At 38.2% G+C, this 27,420-nt stretch overlaps 1 protein-coding gene across 1 annotated transcript; it reads left to right on the top strand.

Annotated features, from left to right (window-relative positions):
* Positions 1-5,977: 5,977 nt before the first annotated feature.
* LOC307268759 (uncharacterized protein) lies at positions 5,978-22,724 on the top strand. The gene is made up of 6 exons (XM_080051505.1): positions 5,978-6,060; positions 6,577-6,656; positions 7,666-8,541; positions 8,850-9,000; positions 21,061-21,935; positions 22,021-22,724. Exons 1-6 carry the CDS (start codon positions 5,993-5,995, stop codon positions 22,188-22,190), a joined length of 2,220 nt encoding a protein of 739 aa, XP_079907631.1. The 5' UTR covers positions 5,978-5,992; the 3' UTR covers positions 22,191-22,724.
* Positions 22,725-27,420: the final 4,696 nt, after the last annotated feature.

Below are 27,420 nucleotides of genomic sequence, written 5' to 3'. Positions count from 1 at the left end.
CCACGTTTCAACAGATATTTCATGAGGTTTCTGCCCAGCTGAAAACTGCATTTTGAAATATGAATACATTTAAAAGCTTTAGATGATGTTCAGTTTCATCAATCATTTTCACTTTTATCAGACACTTTATCTGGTTTCTTTTAACAAAACTGGTTTCCTGCAATCTGGCAACTATAATTCATGTTACAGATGTTATAACATAATAGACTATACTCCTGTCAAAGAGTAAATATGGGCCAGATGCTTCATTACTACATGGGTTCCATAATCAAAAAATAATTTGCACTGGATATGAATCTCAAGGGGCAGCAAGTATAAGTCCTGTAGGAATAGGTGTGTCTTTTTTTGGCTTTGATAAAAAGATCATTGTAAAATATATCAATGCCAGTGTACTGCCTAACACAGGGTTTGCAAACCCCACGGAAAAATAACATATTTCTAGAATTTAACTTTGTCCTACTGAGACTTTGAGAAAAATTCTTCTTCAAAAACTAAAAAATAATTACATTAACAATGGGTGACGTGAAACACAGAACTTGATCCAAGTTAACCCAATATTCTTTCTGTATTCCCTTATACTGTGCAAGGTTCAGGGAGCTGGAGTCATTCCCAGCATGTAGGATACTGGCCAAGAATCAGGGTGTACCTCATCCATCACAGGATGTACTGTATACATTTACAGGACACACATGCATCTATATACACAAATAGATACACAACGCATTCAATATAAAGTCTGCAGTCCACCATGACTCTGGTTTGTGGGAGGAACCCCGAGCTCCCTCAAGAAATAAGGCTGATACAAGGAGAACATGCAAACTCCACACGGGCCAGCAGTTTAAATACTTTTTTTTTTTGCTTTGGGGAGAAAATGTGTCTCACTGAGACATCTATAGACTCTAAATAAAGGTAAAAAAAATCTAAATATTGATGGTTTCTGTGGATCGAGGCTAAAAAAATATTTGCATAAAGACCATTTTTGGCCGCTGAGCCACAGATGATTTACTATGCCTCAGTCATTTAAGAGATGGGAATGGGGATATTTAGGTTAAAGAAAAAATATTGTCACTCCCCTGAAATATATTGAGAATTCTGCTTCTGGAAGCAGGTTGTATACAGTGTCTAATGATCAATGCTCATTGGAATCGAGTTATTCTCACTCGGTGGATTTGCAACATTTTATTAATTATATTGCACCTCCCCAAGCATTTGGAGAAATCAAACCATTCTCATTATACATAAGCAGTAAAGAAAAGTGGAAAAAAAGTGTTGGCAGGAAAATGGAGGAAATAATAAAATACTGTAGCTAAAAATAGATAAATGGTTGAATGAGTGCTAGGGCTTAGATTTAATTGATTTTTTATTTTATTTTATCAACATTACATTTTTTCCTAACTATATAAGTTGTCACTTTTGGATAGGATGCTTCTGTCACTTTAAATGCCAACTGTGTGAGTTGAATTACAAATAATTAAAACGGCAACAAACAAACAAAAAAGTTAGGAGATATGAGTTGAGTTGGTTTTTATGTTCAGTCAAAGAATGACTGAAAAGCATCAGTCAGTTCAATACTGCAACATAAATGTACTTCAATCTGTTGCCCCCATGTGGTGATTATTAATACAGCACTTTCCATTCTTTGTCCCCCCCCCCCCCCCCTCAAAAAACACACAAGTACAGGGCAACTTGATCTCCTAAACAGACGTCTATATTCTGGACCATAAACACTTAGGCGTATTGCTTTAGGCCTGTTACCAGTATTTATGTCTGTGCAGGGGGGTCAGGATCTATGTGTGTTTCCAATGTTTTCAAATCATGTGTAAAAAGCTTGCAAAGACATGCCATGTAGAAAATCAGTTGTGTGCAAATATCTTTCCATTGACTTAATTCAGAGCATGTTCGCACATACACTCTTTGCTTAGTGTGTTTTTGCACATGCACATGTCAGTGTGTGTGTGTGTGTGTGTGTGTGTGTGTGTGTGTGTGTGTGTGTGTGTGTGTGTGTGTGTGTATAGGTGAAGTGCTTGACTTCTGGGGCTTATGTAACCAAAGAAACCTGAGCTGCTTCACCATGTCGAAAGCAATGGCTAGTCCTGTGTAAAAGCAGATGTGTCACAGATCTACTCAGATGCTGATGCTGAAAAACAATTAAAAGATCAGTCAAATGTAACTACGAACCAGCACCTGGGCTAGTATATGTCTGATTACCTGCTATATGATACTACATTCCTCCACAAAACCTCCTTTCAACAACCCAGCAATGTGTTAAGCCCTGTAATAACTGTGTTTAAGAAGGAAGACATGTTATATGAGAACAACACACTTTAGCTGATTTAATTGAAACTATATCCCTTATTTATGGATTGTGGGGTAATTCCAAGGTGTTTTATATGGAACCGGTGGATTTAATCACATAGGGACAAAGGTATGTCGTGTTAAGCAGATCTAATCGCCTGAGTTTAGTGCCGGTTTATTCTTGCCGCACATGTGAGCCCAGGAGAGACAAGGTGAGAAAATCACTTGGCTTGCCTCGGGACGAGCCTCTGTTTTAAGTGCAGTGCTTACCACTTGGCCACATGGTAGGAGCAGAAGGTGGTGTCTGGGCGCTGTCTGAGAATTTATTAGAAGCCTCTCTGTGTATGTGCCAAGAAGTCCAAGAATATCCCTGTTTGCAAATGTGCCTGCCCGGATGTGTACCTCTGTCAGAGCATGTGCATGCGTATTTCTTAGTTGTAAACTTTATTTTTTTCTGTGCTCCTGTGCTCATATTAATGTATCTATGAATGTATCTGTGTGTGATGTCAACAAGAGAAATACAATCAAGGGAATAAGGTTAGCACTGCATGTTCCCTGGTACCAGATTATTGCAATGTCCATAGAGTAGGCTACAGCATGCCATGGAGACATTAGTTTTTCATCATCACTGCCTAGGGTCAGTGTGGGCTGAATAAAAATGTCAATAGCCTCCTGACATCATTGCACAGAAGAATTGAACACGTGCAAGGCTTGTAAGGCCCCCTTAGTTACTGTTGCTACCTGCAAGCTTTGAATTTACTAATAATACTTTTTAGAAATGGTTCCTTGATTACAGATAGAGGATGATGAAAGTAGGCAATGCCTCTCATTTATAGCCAGCATTGTTAGTTCTCCTGTCTGAAAGCACAGGCAGCTTCGATCAGGTTGACTTTCTGATTTCCTTATACAGTATGTTTACTCTTGTATTCATATTGTATTTGGTTGCCTAACTTGGATTAGTTGCCAACCAACCAATGGAGTTTAGCTAACAGTCGGGTCCATTTAATTTAGACTATCTGACTTTGTTGGTCTTTGATTACATTTAATGAAAAAGTATTCTCTATTGAAGAAAACCTTGATTGCTTTCTTGTTATGTAGTGATACACTTTCATTGATTTGTTTTCTTGCATGTGGAAGACATTTCACAGATTGATACAATACATTAAATTGAAAATTAATCAAACATGTATTGGAGGATACAATACCAAAATGGCCTTGCTGTGAGCATATTTCTTTATTTGTGCAGAAAAAAATGCTATAATCAGACATGAAAAAGGTATGGGTTTAGAAATGCTCAAAAACAAAATGTATTTGTGCAAAGATGTCATTAATTAATTGGCCCCATTACAAGGAATCCAACAAAAAATATTCTAATAGTACAAATAAATTGTGAGAAAACTAGTGATACAAGCCAGTGGGAAAACATTTGAGGGGCGGTCTGACTTTGCGAAATGTCACGACTTGTAAACAAGTTGAAGTCGAGTACAAACTAAGTATTAGGAAAACATTGTTAAAAGCCAATGTCCGCCATCTGGCCTAATGGAAAGGATATGAGAGCATAAGGCAGACATCAACACATTCTCTGAGAAGAAGCACGGGTACCAAGAAAAATGACAAAATGTCTGTTTTCCAGTCTCCACTCGACACAAAATGCTGACTTTGGTGTGTTTTGTTCTCTTTTCCCAGCAATGAAATAAATATTTTGGAGATTTTCCTGAGGATGGGCACAAATGTTAAAAGTGTCTGGACCAATGGAAAGTTGTTTTTATTCAGTAACTGAGGATTTGTCCAATATTTCCCCTATGAAATGTACAGGGACAGCTGGTATCAAGGATTGCTTTTTGATCAGTTGCACAAGTAAATGAATGACTCCTATATTTAAAGTTGCTCCAATCAATAGTTTGATATCATTGGATTTAGGCACTTCAATTGAACCCACTGGCAAGCCTGTGGCCTAAGATTGCCTTATAATAGTTGTATTAGTTGGCACTGTTTTATTTGCCGGACCCAAGCTATTTAAGCTGACTAGCAGAATGGGGTGTCTTTTCTCAGTCAAATTGATACATTTTCAAAATATTGTCTGATTTCTAAACAGTTCTTCACACTATCAGATATGAACAGTTTTCTACTCAAATGTATTCTTTTGTTTCCAGTTTACTCACAGATCTTTCCAATGGCTGTGTAGAACCAGTAATAAGCAGGCCCATGCTACGCGAGGGTCACCATTGTAAGAACTTTAAGCACTATGAATAGTGCATGGGAAGATTAAAACAAACCCAGTATCATTACACTTTGGTTTGTTTTGTTCAAGTTAAACCAGAAAACCGTCATAAAGCATGATAACAACTTCATTGTTATTCAATTGATAGTGTATTTTAGGTGACCTTTTACGGGGCTCTGAACTATTGAACAAACAATGTTAATAGCTTGCTCACATGGCTTTTGGGGCTTTTACTGTGACTCTAAAGTCATCTAACAACTAATATCATGAGGGGGAGTAGAAAGAGTTACACGTTGTGTGTTATTCAGACACAAAGTCATTCAAATATATAGAGGAATTACTCAGAGAAAGATAAATACACAGGGGGAAAATGATGAATACAATCTGAGATCTATTAAGTTTTCTTAGAAGACTGACTGGAAATTACCCCTTGCTTTCTCGTCATGAAGGTGATACGTATGTTTGGTCTGTAGGAACTTAAATGACAAACAGTTTGTTTTTGTATTTGTACTATTTCCAACCACTTTTCCCATGTTTGTTATGATGGAAAATTGTTTTTCAAGCCTACAGTTTATACAATCAATCCTATAATTTTGACCATTTTACTGGTAATGGGGAGTCTGCCAAACACAGTTTTGGAACAGCATCCTTTGGGCTATTAAAACTTGAGAGGCCAAAAAACAAATTACTGAAAAAGTTATTTGCACTGCTGTGTTAGATTATCACCAACTGCTTCAGGTTTACTTAGACTTTGAGCAGTGACTTAAAACAGTACAAATGGTTTCTTAGAAACCCTGTGGCTGCATTTGTGAGGCTATGTCTTGCAGAGCAAACTCTTAATATGTCATTGTATCCAAGTAATATGTTATCAAATCCAAATAGATCAAAGCTATGCAATTGAAACACAAACTGAACATGTTTTCTTTTAAATTATTTCTCATAAAATACAAAGTCAATGAAAACAATATATTTTAGTCAATTAAACAAACCAGCAGATGCAAGCAAGGACATCATTTTAAAAAGGTCAAAATGTATCTAAATTGATTTTCTTGTATGGGAGCAAAACAAAAATATGTAATATGAACTTGTTTCCCATACTTATAACTTGGGAAGAACAATATCTTGAGTTATGATAAATGCATCCAAGATGGTCTCTGAGAATGGTATGTGAGTAGAGTAACAGACCATACTGCGACCAACAAAATCCAGGCGTCAATCCCTGGCATGTTGTGATGGACGTCTACCAACAAATGGGAGAAACATTTGGCCATTTATCTCCCCCACCCCTTTGTTAAACTGCACCAATCAGATAAGTGGAACACCACCCTGTTCCATATTGTTTATTTGCTTCACTTTTGCTACTAAGAAGTATATAATACAGGTATAATATAGAGAGTGACTGCAGGATTTGTGGAGAAGAAAAATGTGGGGTACAAGACAGAAAAAGTAAAATAGTTCATCGCAAAAACATATGGTATGAATTTGATCTGCTTTAACCCACGATGCCTTTGCTCAAAAACACAGGATAATGTTTGTGTCAAGAGGTATGCAAGTGTTTTCTGGTTGTCTCATAACCTTTTTGTCAGATTTTCCAAAGCCGTATTCACAGCTCGAGAGGAACAGCTGAATTTATTCTTGGTCATTAACCGGCGCCTGGGTTAAATGGCTGCCAGAGATCGTTTTTTCAAATTTTTCCACACATAGTTTCTCCTACTCTTTTTTTCCACAAACAGCCTACGCAACTTCAACTTGAGGTTTACGCTTGCTAACACTTTTGGATGATTGTTTGGCGGATAAGTAATTTGACGGAGGTGATAAACCGTAGAAAAAGGTTGAAGTTATTATAACTGCATCATATTTTTTTTTTTAGACCACCTTCTCTTGGTTAGTAAACAGCAGTTTGTGGATGATGCTCCAACAGACATTGATACTGTTGACATATTTTTTTGCTAAAAAAAACCTCACCTCCTCCCCCTTCCATTTTCCCTCCATGTCTCTCCATCCATCCCTCCATCTCTCTCCTCCCCCCTCCCTCCTTCTTTCTCTGTGTTTTTCTCCAGAGACTTCCAGCTTTTGAACACCACACTGTTCTTAACTACTGGCCCTCCACCCCACGCACACGAAGAAAGGAGAACCACAGGTAAGCTTGCATATGGAGGAATGGATTTGTGATTTCCTGTTTGATTTAATCTCTTTATTTCTGTTTTCCGGGTGGGTTTATCAGCTGTCCCTGGTAGGCTTTTTGGACAGGGGCTAGTGCTGCAAGGGAGAAGGCAAGAATACCAGTGCATGGAAGAAAAAAATAAGTAGTAAAGGTTTGATGATTTGAATATTGTTTTAGGAAAACCAACAACAGTGTATTCTACTGTATATATTGCACGTTTAGAGATCTAAAGTGCCCTTTTAGGACAGATGTCGGCAACTTTGGACTTTAGAAAACAATCTGATGCACTTGGATCTAGTTTTTGTCTACATTTTTCATGGGTCTTTTGCATTATCTGCAAGGTTGACTTTGTACACTCATCATCCTGAGATATGTCTGCTTATAGAGCCTTGTTAAACTGTTTAATTGTTTACACACCTACGAAATAACTAAAATAATTGTGTTGTGTAATCTAGGGACATTTATGTTGCATTATTGCTCCCAATGCTGGTTGAATGTTGGTGTAGATGATCAGGTTGACAGATGGAGTGGTGATGAGAGCAATGCCATTTGGCTCAAGCATTAACTGCAATGATGTGGCTACACACAGATAACTGAATCAAGGGATCTTGAGTCACTGGTCTCCAATTGGTTCACATGAACGGATTATATAATACTCCTGGGAGTTGGTTTGAGCAAATGGTCTAGGTAGGGGGAGAAGGCAGGATTGAATTTTTTTTTTAAATATCGATTTAAAATATTAAATTTTGTTTTGAAATTGTTGTAATTGAATTTCCTTTACTATATCAATAAATCCTCAAAATTGTCTAAATGCCCATTTAGCCACAATATTTCTAAGCATCACACAGGCTTGATCAAAACAAATCCATTCCTGTCTTATCTCTGTTTGACATTATAAGTTTACATCCTGTAGCTTTCGATGCCCTCATAACCCCTTCTATCTTATTCCCTCCCTCCTCTTCCCTTCTTTCGTTTTGATCCACAGAAGCCATGTTTCCCCTTTGTGTACCCCTGTTGGCCATATTGGTCAACGTGGCCCTATGCCAGTATGACTACGACTATGAGCCTCCCAATTTGCTAGGACCCTCAGGACCCAACTGTAATACAGAATGCGACTGCCCAATAAACTTCCCCAGTGCCATGTATTGTGACAGCCGCAAGCTGAAGTTTGTACCCGTCGTCCCATCAGGGATCAAGTACCTATATCTCCAGAACAACCAGATAGAAGAAATCAAGGCAGGTGTATTTGATAATGTTACCGATGTACTTCGCTGGCTTGTACTTGATAACAACCAGATCACCACCGCTAAGATAGAAAAGGGAACAATCGACAAACTCACAGTCCTCGAGAAGCTATTCTTCAGCTCCAACAACCTGACAGAACCAGTCATACCTCCCTCAAAGCTCCTTGAAGAGCTGAAGATGATGCACAACCAGCTGACCAAGTTCCCCTCTGGACTCTTGGCTGACAAGGAGAATTTGACCTCCATCAGCCTTCAGTACAATCAGCTAGCCTCCGATGCCATAGCAGGGGCATTCAAAGGCCCAAAGAAGCTGCTGTCCCTTGATGTGAGCCACAACAAGCTAAAAAAGCTGCCAGCCGGAGTTCCCAGTTCACTGGAAATCCTCTATGCTGACAGCAACGAAATTGACAGCGTCTCAGCCGGATACCTGAATAAGCTGCCCTTACTGCGGTACCTGAGGATCTCCCACAACAAGCTGGTGGACTCTGGACTCCCGGCTGGAGTGTTCAATGTCTCATCACTGGTAGAGCTGGACCTGTCTTTCAACAAACTGCAGTCCATTCCTGAGATCAACGAGCAGCTGGAGCAACTGTACCTCCAGGCCAACGAGATCAACAGTGAGTGGCAACTGTCAATTATTTACTCAAAATCATTTAGTTTATAGCATTGTTCTTTTGGATTTTTAAATATGATATATTTCTTTATTTTGGTTTAATATGTCTCACAAAAATGAACCCTGTCCTTTAGTTCTAACAAAAATTAAATGAATTTCCTTCCTCATGAATCACTTGCAAAGCATAATTCCGTGTTTGCTACTGTTGTCTTTTTCTTCACAGCGCATTGCCTCCATGCTTGGCAAAATCAAAACAAATGCCATTTCTTTTAAACTCCATAACTTTCTCTCCATTTTTTGAATTCTCTGTAGAGATTGACATGGCAAGTTTCTGCAAGTACACTGGACCCGTCAACTATTCCCGGCTGAAGCACCTTCGTCTGGATGCCAACAATGTCACAAACAGCAACATGCCCCATGACTCTTCCAACTGCCTGCGCGTCGCTTCAGATGTCATGTTTGATTAAAACCTCCCTCAAATCTTTGATCTTTCCATGACCCCCTTATCTACTACAATCACACAGGTCATCCCAAAGCCTTCTGGAATAAAATTTTGTAGAATCCCTCCTTTTTCCGCTCGCATGTCTTTGCACACAAGTAGTATAAAAATCTAAGGTGCTGAAATGGCATCTTCATCAATTAGATATATATCTTGAGTAAATCAAGAGCAAAGCAAATGTGACAGACAATAAATAAAAGGACAAGCTATCAACAATTTTGCAACTCTTTTTGGAACATTTCTCATAAAATATGCACTTGGATTGAAATAAACAAGAAAGCAAAAAAAATAGGGATTATTATAATTTTTTTATGTAAAAAATAATTAACCAAAAGTCCAACTTATCAATATGTATATGCTTTGATTAAAAACACGCACTAAACATTCCAAGCATTCTTTTGATTTGATTGAATACAGACACAATGGAATAAATGGCTCCAATGTCTTAATTCAATCATAGTGTTGCTTTGTTGTCATGCTTGTATGTTATAATGTTCAGCATGTATTTTATAGTGTGGGTACAATAATCAATCCATTGCTGTGCAAAGGACCAGAAAATAAGGACTGCATATTCAGATTGCAGTGTACAATGCATAATGTGAGAAATGATGAACAGATGTAAAATAGCACTCAAATTCTTTACATCTTGAGTGAATCAAAGTGGTTTCGAGAAAAATGCCAGTGTTACTAACTAATGCCTGCCATTGTCTACATTCTTCACATTGAAATGGTGCCTTGATGCAAATAGCATGATGTCCCACTTATTGACTTATTTGATCTATACTGTAAATATATATATACACAAGTAAAAAAATAACTCTTAAGTCTTCAATATGAATTCCAAATTCTTTAAAGCAATTACTATAAGCCCAATGTAAGTAGGACTTGGATGCTTCAGGAGAAAAATGACGTGATTAAAAGACGTTTTCATTGTCAGTATATGACTTCGCTCAATTGAACCTTGAGATGAAGGGTGATGTTTTCTTAAAATCACAGGTCAAATTGTTTCTTCACATTAACTTAATACTAGCTGTCCACTGTTATGCGCATTGCTGATTTATATACATTTGCATTACTTGCATGCAACCAATGGTACCATTCTTTGATAATAAACTACAGCTTTTGCAGTTAAGGTCCTTTCATTGTTATGTTGTTGTTTACATTGTTTGATAAAAGCTTCTTAACAATACAAAGTCAACTTGGCGGTATTGCTGTGTTGATTGAAGTTACGTTATTAGAATATTGTATTTTCCATTAGTAATTTTAAATTTAATCATGATTTTATTTTTTGCCTTTGACTCAGTGACTGCTCTTGGATTTACTTTGAGGAAACCAAACAAAGTTGAATAAACTTAATTTCCAACATATTTGTACTATATTGCTTTTTAAGCCTTCTGTAATTTATCTCAACGATGTATGGAAACAAACTGAAAATGCAAAACTATCTGTCTCCACTTAATATAAATGTATGGATTAACTTTAAAGATTGCCTTCTTTATTGCTGACAGGTACATTGTGCATAGACATTCAATTTCTGTACCACTTTTTAACAAGATTAATTGTTAGTTAATCCTATGATAACTCATCTGTAATTAGCCAGGAATTAAAGGTGTGCTATGCAGTTTCAGAGGAGGGGGATTTATTTAAATTTGCAGAGCCTGCAGTTTGTTAACAAAAAATATTTACTCTTCATGTAATACTAGGTATTGAATAATTATATCATTATAAATCAAAACTAAATTACTTTAAACTTTAAACAGTGTTCCAGGAATCAAATGTTCCTGTGAGGAAAGTTTGTTTATTCAGTTATGAGAATATACCTTTCAAAATGTTCACTTCTTTGACACACCCAAAGTTACATTATGCACCTTTTGTACGTCTAATCAAATAAAGCCATTAATAACAGGCTTTTAAGTGTTTATAAAGCATGCTTTTCAAATAAACCATTTTACATGAAGCAACGGGTCTAATCTAGAGTCAAACCTGGGCTTCTGTGTTAAACGCTCAGCCATAAAGTTATGAACTGTACCTAGTGAGCCACCGGGGTGCCCCAGGTATACCTAAGTAATCGAGTATGCAATTAACTTTGTGTATTCTATACAAATATATGCATTGATGTCCCTGACTACACGGTAAATTTACTGATGCCATTGTTTCAAAGCATATAAAAGACAGTATAAATAATATACATTAGAAACTCTTTCATGTGTACTTTGTACATTTGGCTACATAAAGCTGATTCTGATCTGATCTCAAAGTATGGCTTTAGGTACAAGCTGAAGCCACTTAAAAGTATACTGTAGCTGCATGGTAAAAGCAGCAAAAAACTGCTGAATCATTAGGGATATAAGGGTTGCGGGATTTTTCTTATTACCACAGCTTTAAGATATTTTCCGTGTAAAATGATACCATTCCAACTGTCTAATGCACTAACACAAAAATGTACCATGATTATTTCAAAATATTTAATATTTTCATAAAAGGGACCCTGTGGAGCTTCAACACAAACTGTTAAGGTTTCCCTGAGATAGTGAACTGTTTCCAATAAGATACATTTCACTGATTTCAGTATGCATTTTTGGCTGGAATTGGGATCCTTTGTGCGCTTGTTGACTCTATTTGTGGTCAAGTCATACAATCGATAAAATTACTCTAAAACCCACTATCTCAAGTTTTATTTTACAGCCATTATTAAAGCCTTTTGAGAAAATGATTCATGAAGGTTCATCAAAAGGTTTTTGCAAAATCATGGCTATTTTCCCCACAGAGAAAAACCATGCTAAACATTTATTTCCCACTGTTTAACATCTTAAAGGAATACTTCACCCATACGGAACCAGCGTTCTATCATTATAAAATCACTATTTTAATATAAAGAATGAGGTTTTTCTTTCCTCAGTCTTCCCTCAGTCTTCCCTTGGCCCAGCTGTCCTGTTAATCCTGACCCTTACTGTGATGTCACAAGAAGGAAAATGTAGGGTTAGACAGTGAGACCATAAAACACTCTTTCTGCCTTTTCTCAGGCTAGGATGATCCGATTTAATTTTTTTTGCACATTTATACTACATAGGATCTCCGAGTTCAATACACCTTCATATTCCAACCGGTGAAGTAGGTCTTTAAGTACAGACAGATTCAAATGGTAAGGATTTCTGTAAAGATCTTTGGCCCCTTTGTTTGTGTGAGGTTTTCGTAGTCTTTTGATTGGAGGAGTTTAAGAAATGTGTGCTTCATGGTGTACAGGGGGATATTAAACAATAAAATCAGTGTACTCTTTTCTTTTTTATGACAATTTTTGGCATTTTCAAAGCTTTTATTTATTGTTTGTAGAGACAGAGATAAAATCAGGTAGAGAGGGGAATGACATGCAGAGAACGACCAGTGTTTGGGTTCGAACCGGGTCTGCTGTGAAGAGGACTGAGCCTCATGGGGTCAGACGCTCTAACCACTTCACCATGAGTGCCCCCCTAACCAGCACATTCTTTTTGGTTCCTGGATACTGTCAAAGCCGTAAAAGACTGCTAATTAAATATTGTCTGCTGTGGCTTTCAGACGAAAAGATACTCTATGGCAACAGAAGTTGGGCTCTTCGGAATCATAAGATTTGAACAAAAAAATTTCCCTTGAAACTGCTGTGCACCACAACCCCATGTAACATCCTCTTAAATGTTATTTGTTATATATGCACACACTGACACTGTGCATAATACATCTGGAGCAAAGTGTTGTAGTTAGTGTCTTTGGGTTTGTAAAGTGGGAGCCCAAATTATCACTTCTTCTTACAGTATCAATAGCACACTTTGCAGAGCTGTGCACTCACATTAACAACACCACTAATCCTGGCTGATGTGTACCACATGTTCTGGAAACACTGCTTTCTTTTAAGAGCATTAGTCAAGATGTCCTTATTAGAGCAGTCACTATTTAAAGACAGTAGGTTAAGTTGATTAGATACGTGGCATTCACAGCTGTTATTTAAATGGCTTCCAGATGTCCCATATGCCTGCTAGGTGTTTAATATAGATCCAGCTGTAAAGGTCTGTTATACTTAATATTTTACCTACTGTTTTAAAGGACAATCAGTAGTTTGCTGTCTATCAGTGGGTGCTGAGAGGTACATTTATTACGTAGCACTTCCCTATGCTATCCAATACAAGTCAGGCGGTACAAATAGTATTAGTCTACATACAGCCACTACCATAACAACACGTAACTTGTTTGTTTTAACAGCTTTATCACATTTCACATGTTTTTATACGGTTATCTGTAACGATTCTCAATCTAGCACAATTTCCTCCATTTCCTCTTGAGTTGCCCTTATTTTAGTCCTGAGAGGAGCTCCTGCTGCCCGGGTCTAGACAATACAGTCCTTTATGAAGTATTAAGCCTCACATCCTCTTGCTTGTGTAAGTGAAACTATAATCAGCTGGAGCAGCCTGGCAGCAACTCCAAAGAGCGTCCTTTGCTCCAGACCATCTCCAGCTGTTCTATTACACATTTTTGTTCATATTCTGTGGCCATCCAATGTCCCCCTGATCTGGTCTCTACAGGTTTTCACTCAACTCACTAGATATTTCCCTTGCCTTATTTTCAACTACCCATCTCTTGTAGATTTCTCTTTTTCTCCCCCTTGTCCCGAAACTGTAAGCATGGGCTACAGATGTCCCATCTGTGGCACGCACAAAGCTGAGCTGAGAAAGTGTGCCAGTATATGGGGAGGAATAACGGAAGGAAAGTAAAATACAGCATGAACCCAATAAATCGTCCAAGGTTCTTCCTTGGATCTAGTAAAAATATATTTGTGTCCTGCTGGCCGGTTATATTTCAGCGCTAACAATTTCATTTATTTGTACAGATGCGTAATGACCAAGTAACACCAACTTAAGTTTCTCCTTAACCATCACAGTCATGTTGTGCAGTCACACAAATATAACTTTTCCTTGGTCCTCGCAGGAACAATGCTGGGCTGTGATGTGATTTTGGCATTGTGGCCACACAGGGTATTGCAAATACCACGTTTATCACATGACGTGTACTGATCCAAATAGCATGGAGGTATGAAAAAGCCTGCAGAGCTGTTCCACATTGGCTATAATCAGGCACCTTATTTGAGTGTAATATCCTGTTCTCTTTAATACAACCATGATAGTAAGGTGGTGAAGGATTGCATCCCTGTTGTTGCCTGGGTGACTCCTCCTGGGCGCCTACAGGGAGGGGGAATCTACATAAAGCTGTGAGTTAACAGTGGCATGAGCATTTACAAGGGCCTAGAGAATAGAGATCTTAATATCTAAATGTGTAGAAGCCCGAAAATTGCTTACATAATGATGTTAAGCACGTATAATGCTCATATTTTATCCTAAGGAATATCAATGTCTTTACCATATTTCATGGCAATCCATCAAATAGTTGTGAAGCCATTTTACTTATAACAACAAATGTCAACCTCATAGCCAACAGTCATTAGGATTCATCATCTGGGAACCATGAATGTCTGGACCAAAACATCACTGCAATCATTCGGATAGCGGACAGACTGACGGACACAACATTGCCATCCCTATAGAGCAAAGCCAAGACCATGGCTTAAAACAATGAGAAACAACAAAACATGGAAAAACAAGCAATTTTGCTTAAAATGTTTATGTTCACACATGCAGATTGATTTAGCTTTTCTTCTTTGGGTCTGGATGGGTTAATATCGAAAAGCATAAAAGCAAAAACATAAATATTTGTACTAGATGGATGAATGGTTTTTCGATTGTCCCAGATTTACTGGAACAACCAGTTCCATGATGTGTTATGGGTGAGACACTTTAAAACATAATAAAGTTTAAGTTTTACTTTAAATTAATCGCGATCTGGTGCTCCTGCTTTACCACAATAAATAGTGTTGTGAAGCTGTTTCTCGTCAGTAAGTTTATTATCACCGACAGCATGGGAAAAGCTACAAAAAGAAGACTTGTGTTAAAAAAGGGGAATTTTCCAGTAAAAAGTTGGGTGTGAGTGCAAAACTCCTTTTAAATCTCCTCTCAACCGTCACCTGTCAGCCTAGTAAACACACCCCCAGGCCTATGAGGTGGAATTAGCCATTAACTGGTCATGCACCATCCCTGGAGCATTGGGTATAGTGCATTTCCTCCATTGCAGACCAAAAGGTTAAAATTGGGTGTAGTGACAGCAGTTAAGCCTTAACACTGATTACTGCAGTATCTTCACCCCCCCCCCCCCCCCCCCCCCACAAAAAAGAAGTGGAGACAAAACAAAGGAGGCGGATGATACTGCTGGCAAAAAAGGACATCCCTACTCTCACACATAATCGCGCTCCCACCAACAACACAAGCTCCATCCTCTCAGTGCCTGTCCAAGATGTGCAACCTTGGGGGAATCAAACCAACAACCATACAAGTCTAACTGGGCTAGTTTTGCAGTGCTGAACACATCAGAGCAACCAACACTGAGGAAAATCATCAGAGCTAATCACCGGGGAGGAAGAGGAATCAAAGCTCATTTGCCTGCATATAGACCACTTCGACAGTTGGTGGAGCAGGTAAAGATTATCTTGTCTATCTTAAACAATACATCTGTTTGAGAGGAGTGAAATGTTTTGGACAAAGGTGCAGTGCAGAGTTTTCAGATATTTTGCATCTGATTTGATTTATCTTTACCTTTGATGTGGTGCACCATGCCAGTTTGCCAAAGTAAAAAAAAAAGAAAAGAAGATATGTATTGATGTGACAGCAAGTTTTTCATATACATTGTTCAGCTTTTTTTACATGCATTTATGGGTTTTTCTTTTAGTCACAACTTATTGTATGAATGAGGATGCTTAATGTTAGTAGGAAGATAGATTAATTAATTGTTGGACAATTTGTAATCAACCCATTAAAACAGTAAATCAAGCTTAAACCTGAAAATGTTTTAATTTAATCAATAAAATAAAAAAACACTGGCTGTTCAGAGTTGACAAATTACACATTTCTTGGAAAGTAATTTCAACTGCAAGCCTCCCATATAATAATTATCCATAAACACTGTTACTTTCTCAGCTCTGAAAGCTGCAAGCCATGCAAACTCCAACACTCCATTTTTTTTAGCAATGCAGTGGATTTCAGCAAAGCCATTGACTGGAACTCAACCCGCAAAATAACCGTGCAGTTCAAATTCGACCCGTTGTGTAATTAACATTGGTGGCTCAGACATAAAGCCCCTGGCAGGAAATTAGAATTATCATATTCATCTGCATGTGTTTCTCCTTAGTTTGTCAGGCAGATATATGACAACATTTCATTTCAGTAATATATGTTCCAATTTGCAGAGATCTGTGAAGCCCTGACTCACCATGTTCAACAGCTGGAATATTTAGTTGTAAATCTTGAGACACATTATAATTGAATATCGTGTTGCATTTAAAAAGGAAGCTACCTCCTCTGTTTTCTGTGGACCTTTTAGTTTCCCTTCTTTGTAAAAAAAGACTATGTAACAATGGGTAAGTTCCCCACACATCATTAATCGTAATTTTTACAGGGACTTGTCAGGTGCATGTAAAAACACAATTGTGTTTACCCTAACAGTACAAAATTCAATATTACTACTGTTTGGCCACAGTAGTAGAAGGGCAAAGAGGAAGCATATATAGGCAGTTTAGAGGTTAAACGCTGAATGTCCTGTTGGATAACACACTAAGCTGCAAACCAAGAAAGTGTAAGGTCAGTATTCTCTGTTGTTTGAAACAAACTGTATCTTGCAGAGACAGAATTTGATAAAATCTAAAATAACGTACAAAATGGACAAGGAACTAATTGCCTAAGCTTTGAGGCTGCAATCTGTTGACCACTTGTGCCTTTTGTTGATGTAAACATCAGCATCTACAATACAGAATTAAAATCTAGGAACGATTTATCTATACATTTAGACGAATAGAATGACAGATGTTTTGATGGGGATATCTTTAACAACACACTTGCCTCTTTGAGCATGAGGCAAAGCTTATGATTGCATTGGCAAAATATTACTTTAAAAATGTTTCTATTGTTTCAGGAACACCTTTGCTTATTGTTTTTTTTAGATTTGAGGCAAAATACATGGTCTTGAGTTCTAGGTTTGTGGTCTTGTTTACTTTTTTAATTGCTCTATTCTATAAATATGAATATTTACTTAAAGTAATATATTTGTATTTAACATTAGAGGATGTAGAACTTGTAGAGTCCTGTGAATATTCATGGCCAATATCTCTTAATATTTTGTACACAAAGGTAAAACGTTAACTGTTTTCAAAAAATGCCAACAGAGTTTTTAATTGTGGTCATTGTTTTTCTGAAATGACTGAGCAAGAAATTTCATTTTAAATGTCTTTCATTTGAATAAAACATCTAAAAGTGAACATGTGCCATGGTGGGAATATGTCTTCTTTTATAAAGTGATGTAGCCTACATTCCATGAATGTAACCTAAATCTAAACATTGTATTTACCAAAACAATTGTCTAATACAAACATGTGGACAACCACGTAGAGAGTGACATGTGTTTGATGTACACTCCCTACAAATGTGTTTGGGACTGTGTAATTGATCATACAAGATTACAAACATTTGTTGTGTAGTTAACACTGTTCCCAAACTCACTTTGGCAAACACGAGAGGAAGTCTAATGGGATTGCTTAGTTGATCATGGATAAATGTTCCTATCCTCACACAAGTCAGCAGGGATTATCCCATGTCATTCAAGCCTTTGCCATCATCACTGGAAATGACAATCTCTGTTAAAAGTTCACCAATCTTGACTCTAGCTAGCTTCATAAAATACATTTCCTGGTGCAGTAAAATCCCCCCAGATTAAGACTGACCTCCTTCTCATAACACTATTACCTTTAATGTCAGAATATAATTGTTCCTACCATCATGCATATGTTGATAAATCAGAACCATTCTAAACAGATGGACGCAAGCCCATTTTCTAATTCAGGAGGTGGTAAACGTTAAACGTTGTGTAGACTGAGATACATGGCTCAGCAGAAATAATTTGATCTGAAAAGCGAAAAAACTTAACTACTGGAGGACAGGGGCCTCCTGATCTGTAAGACCAAAATTGAAGATTGATGGGAATAATTTGACAAACGTCCGTCAGTGGCATTTTGCCAACACAAGATGGGGAAAGTGATGAAATACAGCAGAACTGTCACTTTAAGGTAATTTATCTAGTCATTCTAAGATTATATTTTTCAATTGCTTACAACCGCAATGAAACAACCACAATGAAATCAGTACACTTGCAATGCAAACAATAAAAAACCAAAACTCAGCGGTTATATATTAATGTGGTCATTGTCATAATGCTGCAATGCAAGCTTAGACTGGGAACACAGCTTTTATAGTTTAATATTTTAATTATGACACAAATACAATCATTAAAATCGCATCAACTTCATGTTTACCCAATACATTTGGCCAATGCATTATTGAAGTAACAGTTAAAAACATATTCTAAAATTTTAAATACATGTGGTTTTAATATGCTATGTTAGTGTTACCAACATGTATGAGGTCTGAGGAAGTTCTAAATGTGTTCTCAGAATACAAAGAAATTCAGGTACGAAAATATTGATAGATTCTGCATTTGTGCGTGAAACGTTCATAGGGTTTAAGCGCTGTGCTTAAGCACTGTTAGTAAATTAAGGCCAATGCCTCTAATTAATGTTTAAATACACTGCTTTCAAAGTATGTGCAATATTGTGTACGTCAAAAACAAATCTATCAAATTTGCCAAAACCTGACCCAAGATTGATCACAGCAATGAAACATTGTCGCACATTAAAGTAGTCCATTCATATGCTTACAATGTTAACAGACAAGCTTAATGGCCTCAGGCTGAGTCCACTTCAACAATTATTTGTATTCTTTTTTATTTATCCCTCTTTCTTTGTTGACTTCAAACACTGTAAGACCTCATAATTTGTATAAAGCAGATTAATGAATCCCAATCACACCACAGACGGCAGCAGCACAAAATTAGCACAAAGGTCAGCAAAGGACTCCAAGGGATTTGTAAGTGGAGTTTAAAAGAGATCAAGCATGCCAACCGAGAGAGGACGGGTTGTGCATGTCGAAGTCAGCAAACAAATAACAGGTAAGTATGCATTAGCCTTTGTCTAAGTGGGCCATGTCTGAAGTGCTAAAAAGGCTGAGCAATTTATTCACCATGATGGGATTTATGATCCAGGGCCAATTTGATAGGCCAAGAGAAGCTTTGGTGTCATCAGGAGTGACAGGCTGGCACACGATGAATGAAAAAGCTAGAGGTACAAATACAGGGAAGTGCGAGGTACATCCTTATCATTTGGGACTACATTGGATAACCTGCTGCAGACGGATATAGGCGAGCGGGAACATACAGAGTTGAAGGTAAGCTAGAAAGACATTGATACCTCAGGACAACAGGGTTGTTACTTAGTTACGCTAGGCTCACACTAGAGGATTTTTAAAAGACTTTGAAAAGACTGAAGACTGACACCGTCTCACATCTAAAGACAATCAACTCACACCTGAAGACAATTAGTTCAAGATTCAAGATTCAAAGTGGTTATTGTCATATGCACAATAAGAAACATGTTCTTAGTCATACAATGAAATTCTTCCTTAGTTTTCCACAGACTGAATGCCAAGAAAGAAACATGAAAATATGCAATATACAAGTAAAATAGAAAAAAGCAACAATACAGAATATATAATTTACAAGGCAAATAGAAGAGCAGCAACTAGGTAAAACAACAAATTTAAGTTAAAATAAATTAAAACGGTAAAGTGTTAAGGTTGCAAAGTTGACAGCCTGGTTTTTCAGCCGAGGCTGCCAGGTAAAAGTGTCCTAAAAAAGCAGACACAGGTCGCGACTTATGCCGCTCATCCTGTGTCGTGTTTGGTGCTGGAAAGAGTGCACCCATTAGTTGTTGACAGTGTTCATGTCATTTAACTTCCCTAATAGCATGAGCCAACCCTCAAGACTCACGATAATATCAAACCAGTTTGATAATGTTGGAACTTTAAGACAGGAAGAAGACAGACTGAAATCGGGTTGGATCACCACTTTACACCAAACTACTGAGGTTACGGGTGTGTGCCACAACTCCAGCAAGACCCTCAACATTTCAGTCCGACATTGTAACTTTGTCTGCGACTGTCAAATCGCGTGAAAAGTCCTGTAGTGTGAGCCTGGCTTACTCGATTGTTTTTATCTTTACTGAAGATTGGATAACACTTTTATCATTTGTTCCACACATTGTACTCTTATACAGTGAAGAGCAGGGGCACATATCTCAAAACAGGTGGGCAGGCTTTGTCTTTGAAGTGCACCCAAGCATGGCCAAAATCAGTTCCAGACCACGTGCGGTGCATCAAGAATTCAAACAAGCACCAGCTGGCAGCTGAGAGGAATCAAGTAGAGGCTTAAGAGATGGATGGATAGAAAATTGATGAACTGACTTCCAATTTTGTTCATTATATCTCACTTATTTGTTTTTGCGCTTCTCGAATACATAGCATCAATTGTATCCCCACTTTTTACTCTCAGTTTGTCTCCCTCACCCCTCAAATGTGTGCAACGCATAACTGAAATCTGTGCATGTTTGCATATGTGTTTGTCTGCATGCATCATTGTAGGAACTGTACAAAGCAAAGCAAATGGATCTAGACGTGTTTGGAGCTTAGCGATACCCATTGCAATCAAAGTCTGATGAACAGTGTCCCTCATACAACTGACATGCAAATTCTTCAATTTTGAGCTTCAAGGTTGTCCTGATGCAATCAACAATCAAACACAGGTCATCAAATGCAAATAATTATATGTGTCATCAATTACAGAGTCATCCTAATTCCTTGAAGTCCCAAATCCTTTGCAAATTATCACACCTGATTCAATCCTCTTTACCTCGGATGCCGAGAGCATTATGTCCATTTTCCCTATTCTGTCTTTAGGCCTGTGTAACACTATGTAGCCGTCTATAATATTGTTTTGTCTCCCTTTCTACAATAGGTTGGACATTAAAATGGCACTTCTCCTGAGTCTTCTCTGCATCGTGTGCCTGGTTGGGCCAGTTCTCAGCCAGGACCTGCCTTATGAGGAATATATGGCCCAGATCCAAGCCTGCCCTCAAGAGTGTCGCTGCCCCCACAACTTTCCTCATGCTGTCTACTGTGACAATAAAAGCCTGAAGAGTATCCCCAAAATCCCTCCATACACATGGTATCTGTACCTGCAGAACAATCTAATTGAAGTGCTGCCAGCAGATGCCCTGCGTAATGCCACATCCCTGCGCTGGCTAAACCTAAACCGCAACAAAATCACTAGTGAAGGGGTGGAAGAAGGTGTCCTTAACAAAATGTCTCACTTGGTGCATCTCTACATGGATGACAACCTCTTATCTTCTGTGCCATCTTCCCTACCAGCCAGCCTGGAGCAACTTCGTCTGTCTCGCAATCGCATCTCCAAGATCCCTGCTGGAGTCTTTATTGGTCTGGATAAGCTTAACCTATTGGACCTCCAGGGGAACAAGCTAATGGATGATGCTGTGACTGAAGTGAGCTTGAAGGGTCTAAACAACCTGGTACAGATGAATCTAGCCAAGAACCAGCTGAGTAGCATGCCTCTGGGCTTACCACCAACCACCACCCAGCTTTTCCTTGATAGCAACAACATTGAGAAGATCCCAGCCGGCTACTTTAAAGATTTGCCAAAAGTAGCATTTGTAAGGCTCAACCACAACAAGCTTGGCAGCAGTGGAGTTCCCAGAAATGTGTTTAATGTATCAAGCATTTTGGACTTGCAGCTGTCCCACAACCAGCTGACTGAGGTTCCCCTCATTCCCTCAGGCCTTGAGCAACTTCACCTTGACCACAACAATATCAAAAGTAAGTCGTTTGAGAGTAAAATAAAAGAGAACTTATGATATGCTATTGTATGTTTATAATGTCAATTCCCTTTGTGTATTTACAGCTGTAAGTGGCTCAAACGTCTGTCCTGTCTCCGTCGATACTATGGACGACTCAGTCAACGACAGTGTTCCTCGACTGCGCTATCTCAGACTGGATGGCAATGAGATTAAGCCGCCAATTCCCAGGGATATAATTCTGTGCTTTCGTCTCCTGACGTCCATTGTCATCTAAAACATTTTTAAAAAATCAGCAGCATGTTGGAGGTTAAATATTATTCCATAAAACATATCACTTGGAAGATTTCTGAATCCATACAAAAATGGTCACAAATTATATATTTGCATGTTTGTAAAATATGAGTTGGGGAAATGTTCATTTCAGTTCAAGAACACATCTTTTTCTTAATAGAATTTGATAAAATCTAAAATAACGTACAAAATGGACAAGGAACTAATTGCCTAAGCTTTGAGGCTGCAATCTGTTGACCACTTGTGCCTTTTGTTGATGTAAACATCAGCATCTACAATACAGAATTAAAATCTAGGAACGATTTATCTATACATTTAGACGAATAGAATGACAGATGTTTTGATGGGGATATCTTTAACAACACACTTGCCTCTTTGAGCATGAGGCAAAGCTTATGATTTCATTGGCAAAATATTACTTTAAAAATGTTTCTATTGTTTCAGGAACACCTTTGCTTATTGTTTTTTTAGATTTTAAGCAAAATACATGGTCTTGAGTTCTAGGTTTGTGGTCTTGTTTACTTTTTTAATTGCTCTATTCTATAAATATGAATATTTACTTAAAGTAATATATTTGTATTTAACATTAGAGGAAGTAGAAATTGTTGAGTCCTGTGAATATTCAAGGCCAATATCTCTTAATATTTTGTACACAAAGGTAAAACGTTAACTGTTTTCAAAAAATGCCAACAGAGTTTTTAATTGTGGTCATTGTTTTTCTGAAATGACTGAGCAAGAAATTTCATTTTAAATGTCTTTCATTTGAATAAAACATCTCAAAGTGAACATGTGCCATGGTGGGAATATGTCTTCTTTTATAAACTGATGTAGCCTACATTCCATGAATGTAACCTAAATCTAAACATTGTATTTACCAAAACAAATAATAATTAAACTATTTGTAGAAGCCTAAAATGTCCATTTTCCATTAGATTTGGAATCAGACATTGTTATCCTCATTATTATCAGGGAAATCATATTCAGTCTATACTGCAAAATAACTTTGGGGAACTAATCATATCATCAGAAAGTGAACGTATAGCACATCTTCTTGCACATAACATCTTTGTGTCCATCAACCAAGTAGCAGACTACCATTAGATTGTGTAGCTGGAACAGAAATCTTTAGAGTGGTCTTTAATGACTTGTTCTTATCCTGTTTCATTATTGTAATATTACATGTATTAATCTTCACTTCCTACTCCCAATCATTTTTTACTCTCACCAAATAGTTAAAGGTTCAGGGCAGGGGTGTGAGATAAGCCCCAAAATGTTTTAAAAGAATTTCAAGCCTGTATATTTGTATTTGATTTATTATCCTGAAAAATAATAGTTAGAATACCCCAACCAGTTGTCATATTTCTTTAACAAACACAAACCACATGCTCAATGTGCAGAGTTGCAACCATTAAATTCCCCATGAGAGCTACAGCCAGCTGGCCACCTGGAATCTGGAGACACCTGGAGTCACAAAGATCCCCTACACCATGACATATATAGGACAAACAATACATGTGCAGCTACTTCAGTTACAGATATGTCTTCACTTAAAACAAATAATGTAGCCAGGTTTTCATCTATGTTACTTCACTTAAAAAAATAAAAAATAATCGTACACGTTTTAATGACCAGATTTTTACAATGTGCAAAAACAGAGGTTTAATTCATTGGAATAATTTCAAATTTTCACATCCTAAGCTCCAGAATTGACACTCAAATATTGTCCATGTTTCTGAAAGCATAACATTTCCATCTCCCTGTCTACTATAGAGTGGTTCATCTCAGCAGGATTTCTTAGGTTCTATACAAAGCTCTCTATCATAGACTGTATCAAGCTTTTCCGGGCAAAATTTCATCCAGTTCTTTGCCTTTTGGGAATGTTGGGTAGAAGAAAAGCCCTGAATATAAATCCAATTGTATATGGCAGCTGCAGAAGGATGTCTGGCAATCCCACAACCTACTTTTCCCCTCACTCATCAACATGTCTCAAGTTACCATGGGAGTGAGAGATCGGGAGGTGGGCTGGTTGAGACAAAATTGTGGTCAAATTTGGATGACAGAGTAAAGCTAGCTAGTGGCATCCTGTGTGTGTGTGGCATGTCTGTTTTAACGATGCGCACGAAAGACAATCTATGAGTGTATGAATCTCCTGGAATGCACACTTACATCGATAAAGAAATTCAAAAGAACTTCTTGATTTGGGTCTCCACGGCTTTAAACCCAGATCAGCTCATTACCTTTCAAGTAACTCTCATGGTATTCCCAGACTGATTTCAGATCTTTAGTTAAGATAGACCACTTAGCAAGCGACGGTGCAAAGAGAAAGCAGCTTTAACCAAAAGGGAAGGCAGAGGCCTTCCTTTAAGCGAGGACTTCCTCTCAGCACCATGCTAACAGGGGCTCCTCACAGACGTCCCATTGTGTACAAGGGCCCAGTGGATCCCCCCATACATGAAAGCAACATACAGTATGCCAGAGTTTAACTAAAGGAAAAGACAGACAAATATTTCATTCTGATTAAGCTTCACTCTTAGAAAAATAAAGGATACTCTTGTAAGGGATAATAAAGGTATTTTGCCATTGGGGGCCTTTGCTCTCTCTTTCTCTATGTGTCTGATGTTTGGATGTGTGTGTGCTAGTGTCTGAGAGGGAACTGCATGTGGGTGTGGGGTGGGTGCAATTCCAAGTGACCAAAAGCAATCTGCTCTGGTCCAATCAGTCTCAGTGCCTACCTTCACACATAAGCGGCAGGGCACTCAGGTCCGTCAGAGCGCACAGACCTTTACACATACACATACACATACACACACCTACACATTTGTCATAGTTACACACGTACACACATACAGACACACACACACACACACATAAACACACAACTTTTACACTCTTAACACACCCACCCTCCTTCTTCAAGGCACCCTGCGCGACCTCTCACCATTGGCCAAGTCCCGGAACCCTCAGCATCTCCATCACGGCTGAAGGGACCATTCGGGAAAGCAGGAGACTGAGGTAAGCGTTCTTGGTGCTATCTATTGGGCTGCCTCCATGGCATGCAGGGGATTATGCAGGCATTGTGTGCCCCTCCACAAACACTGCTATTTAGGGTTTGCAAAGTAGCCCCATGGCTATTGGTTAATGGTGCAGCTGCTTTATTTTCACTCAGGGATTTGCTTTGGGAACTTAGCAATTGACTAAAAAGTGGATGTCTCTGTTGTCCTTTGGCAGTCTGAGTGGTTGTGATATATGTTGTCTGGTAGTTTCTTAAATTTCAGTAGATGTGATTCAAGAGGGAGTGCTCAAACAGGTGTTTTTCTGGATTACTGACGATCTTGGTAATAGTGATTTGTTTAGCTGTTTTGACAGTTAAAAATAATGCTGGCTAAAAAAAATCAGCAACGGTTTTGTGAATCTTATTATTTGTTGTTGATGTATTTGTTGTACCTTCTCTATCAGAACAGAATTATATGCATCTATTATTTTTTCTACTCACTTAAAATTCATTTAGGATTCCTTTCCTTTCCTTTCAACTGGTTTTTGACAAATGTATACCGGTGTCCAGTTTTTTCTGCAACCCGTAGCAAAGGGATGTCTGACAAGTTTGTTTTTGGCTATGGAGTGAAAAAGAAGAAAAAAAAGAAGAAGCATAATCACTGGATATCAGGAATGCCCAACGCGGAGCCAAGTATAACACGGAGGTAGTCTGGAGGCTACACTCACACACACTCACTGTACACTGTGATGGCCTTTATAAAAGCACACCTCTGTCTTTAATATAGTCCTTCTTTCAATGTGACCATGCTGGATCTCACAGACAGTTTATTTTCAGTGTGGATTTTAACTGGTCAGCTCACCTTTTCTCCATAGGGTGCACTCAGTTTATGCTGGAAATTTCTAAGAAGGGATTGACTTGTGTAAATACTCTATACCCTCTGATATAAACAAAATGTTGGTTCATTACTTAAATAACCTGTTTTTCGATATTCACACACATGTCCTCATTCCAAAAATAGCAGCAGAGGTTTCTCAATTTTTTCTCTCTGAAAGATAGGTGTGTTAAAGACAGTGTGCATCTGTAAAAGGATGTGTATTTGCACGTTAGTGTGTGTGATGTGTATGTGTTTGTGTTTGAGCACCCTAACTCCTGAATGAAGCTTTACCTTGCAGCAGTAACTCACTGCCATCCTGTCCACAAACCTCGGAGGAATTTGGAGTTTGAGTGCTGAGACAGGCAGCGATTGGGCCTCATAAAGGCCCTCTGTAAAGGGCGAGGGGTCGAGTTAGCTCAGAAACCTGTCTCTCTCTCCCTCTTTTGCTCTCTCTCACTAAGACTTTTGCTCACTCTCCATCTAACCCTGAGGGCCAACATCTTGTCCACGTCTCTTGCCATCTCACTCTTTTCTTCTCAACTTCCCTTCCTTCAGACTCCATTTTTCTGCCCAGGCTAAGAGGACTCACTTTAAACTCTTCTGCCATTTCTTGGACTTGACATCTTCTGTCTCAGACCGGCTAAGATGTGGCTCAACTAGTTTTTAGTGTACTAGGAAATTCTCCCATCGACAGATCATTGGTTAATTGAAGGCTAATTTCTGTTGTGCAGGCCAATTAAGTGATCAATATCATATTAAAAAAACATTAGCACTTATGAACTTATTCAACCTTGGTAAGCCCAGCAGATCGGTGCTGCTGTGGAAATTAACAAGATTAGTTGTATGGGTCAGGGCAGTGCGTAGTGTGTATCTGCACTCAGTGGAAATCATACATGCTTATTTTAGATTCAAGAAAAAGGACCCTCTTGTCTGTGCCTTAATTTCAAGTTTATTACCAATAACATTGCCATCTTTCTGTCGAAGCCGTTTTGGTGTGATTGGCAAAAATAAATGAAACCCCTGCCAAAAATACAGGAATTCTAGTACACATTGATTTTTTGGGAAAGAAGAAAGTCAAAGACTCTTTTATTTCAATACATTGACAACCATCATCCATACATCCTGCAGGTTAGGGGTGGATAGATTCCTTAGTGGTATTTATCTTAATCCATCACATTCATTACAATGATGAAAATATTCCCATGGTGCCTTATTAGATAAACTCTCTTTTTGACCTATGACACGCCACAACCAAGCACTGATTTGAGCCAATATGGCTGCACCCTAGGGCAGTGAACCTCTGGCTACAGCAACTCAAGAGGCCCTCATATTTCAATGCCACAG

Source organism: Ammodytes marinus (assembly GCF_949987685.1).
Source record: "Ammodytes marinus genome assembly, chromosome: 22".
Lineage (NCBI taxonomy): Eukaryota > Metazoa > Chordata > Actinopteri > Uranoscopiformes > Ammodytidae > Ammodytes > Ammodytes marinus.
This window is presented reverse-complemented; position numbering and strand designations above follow the sequence as displayed.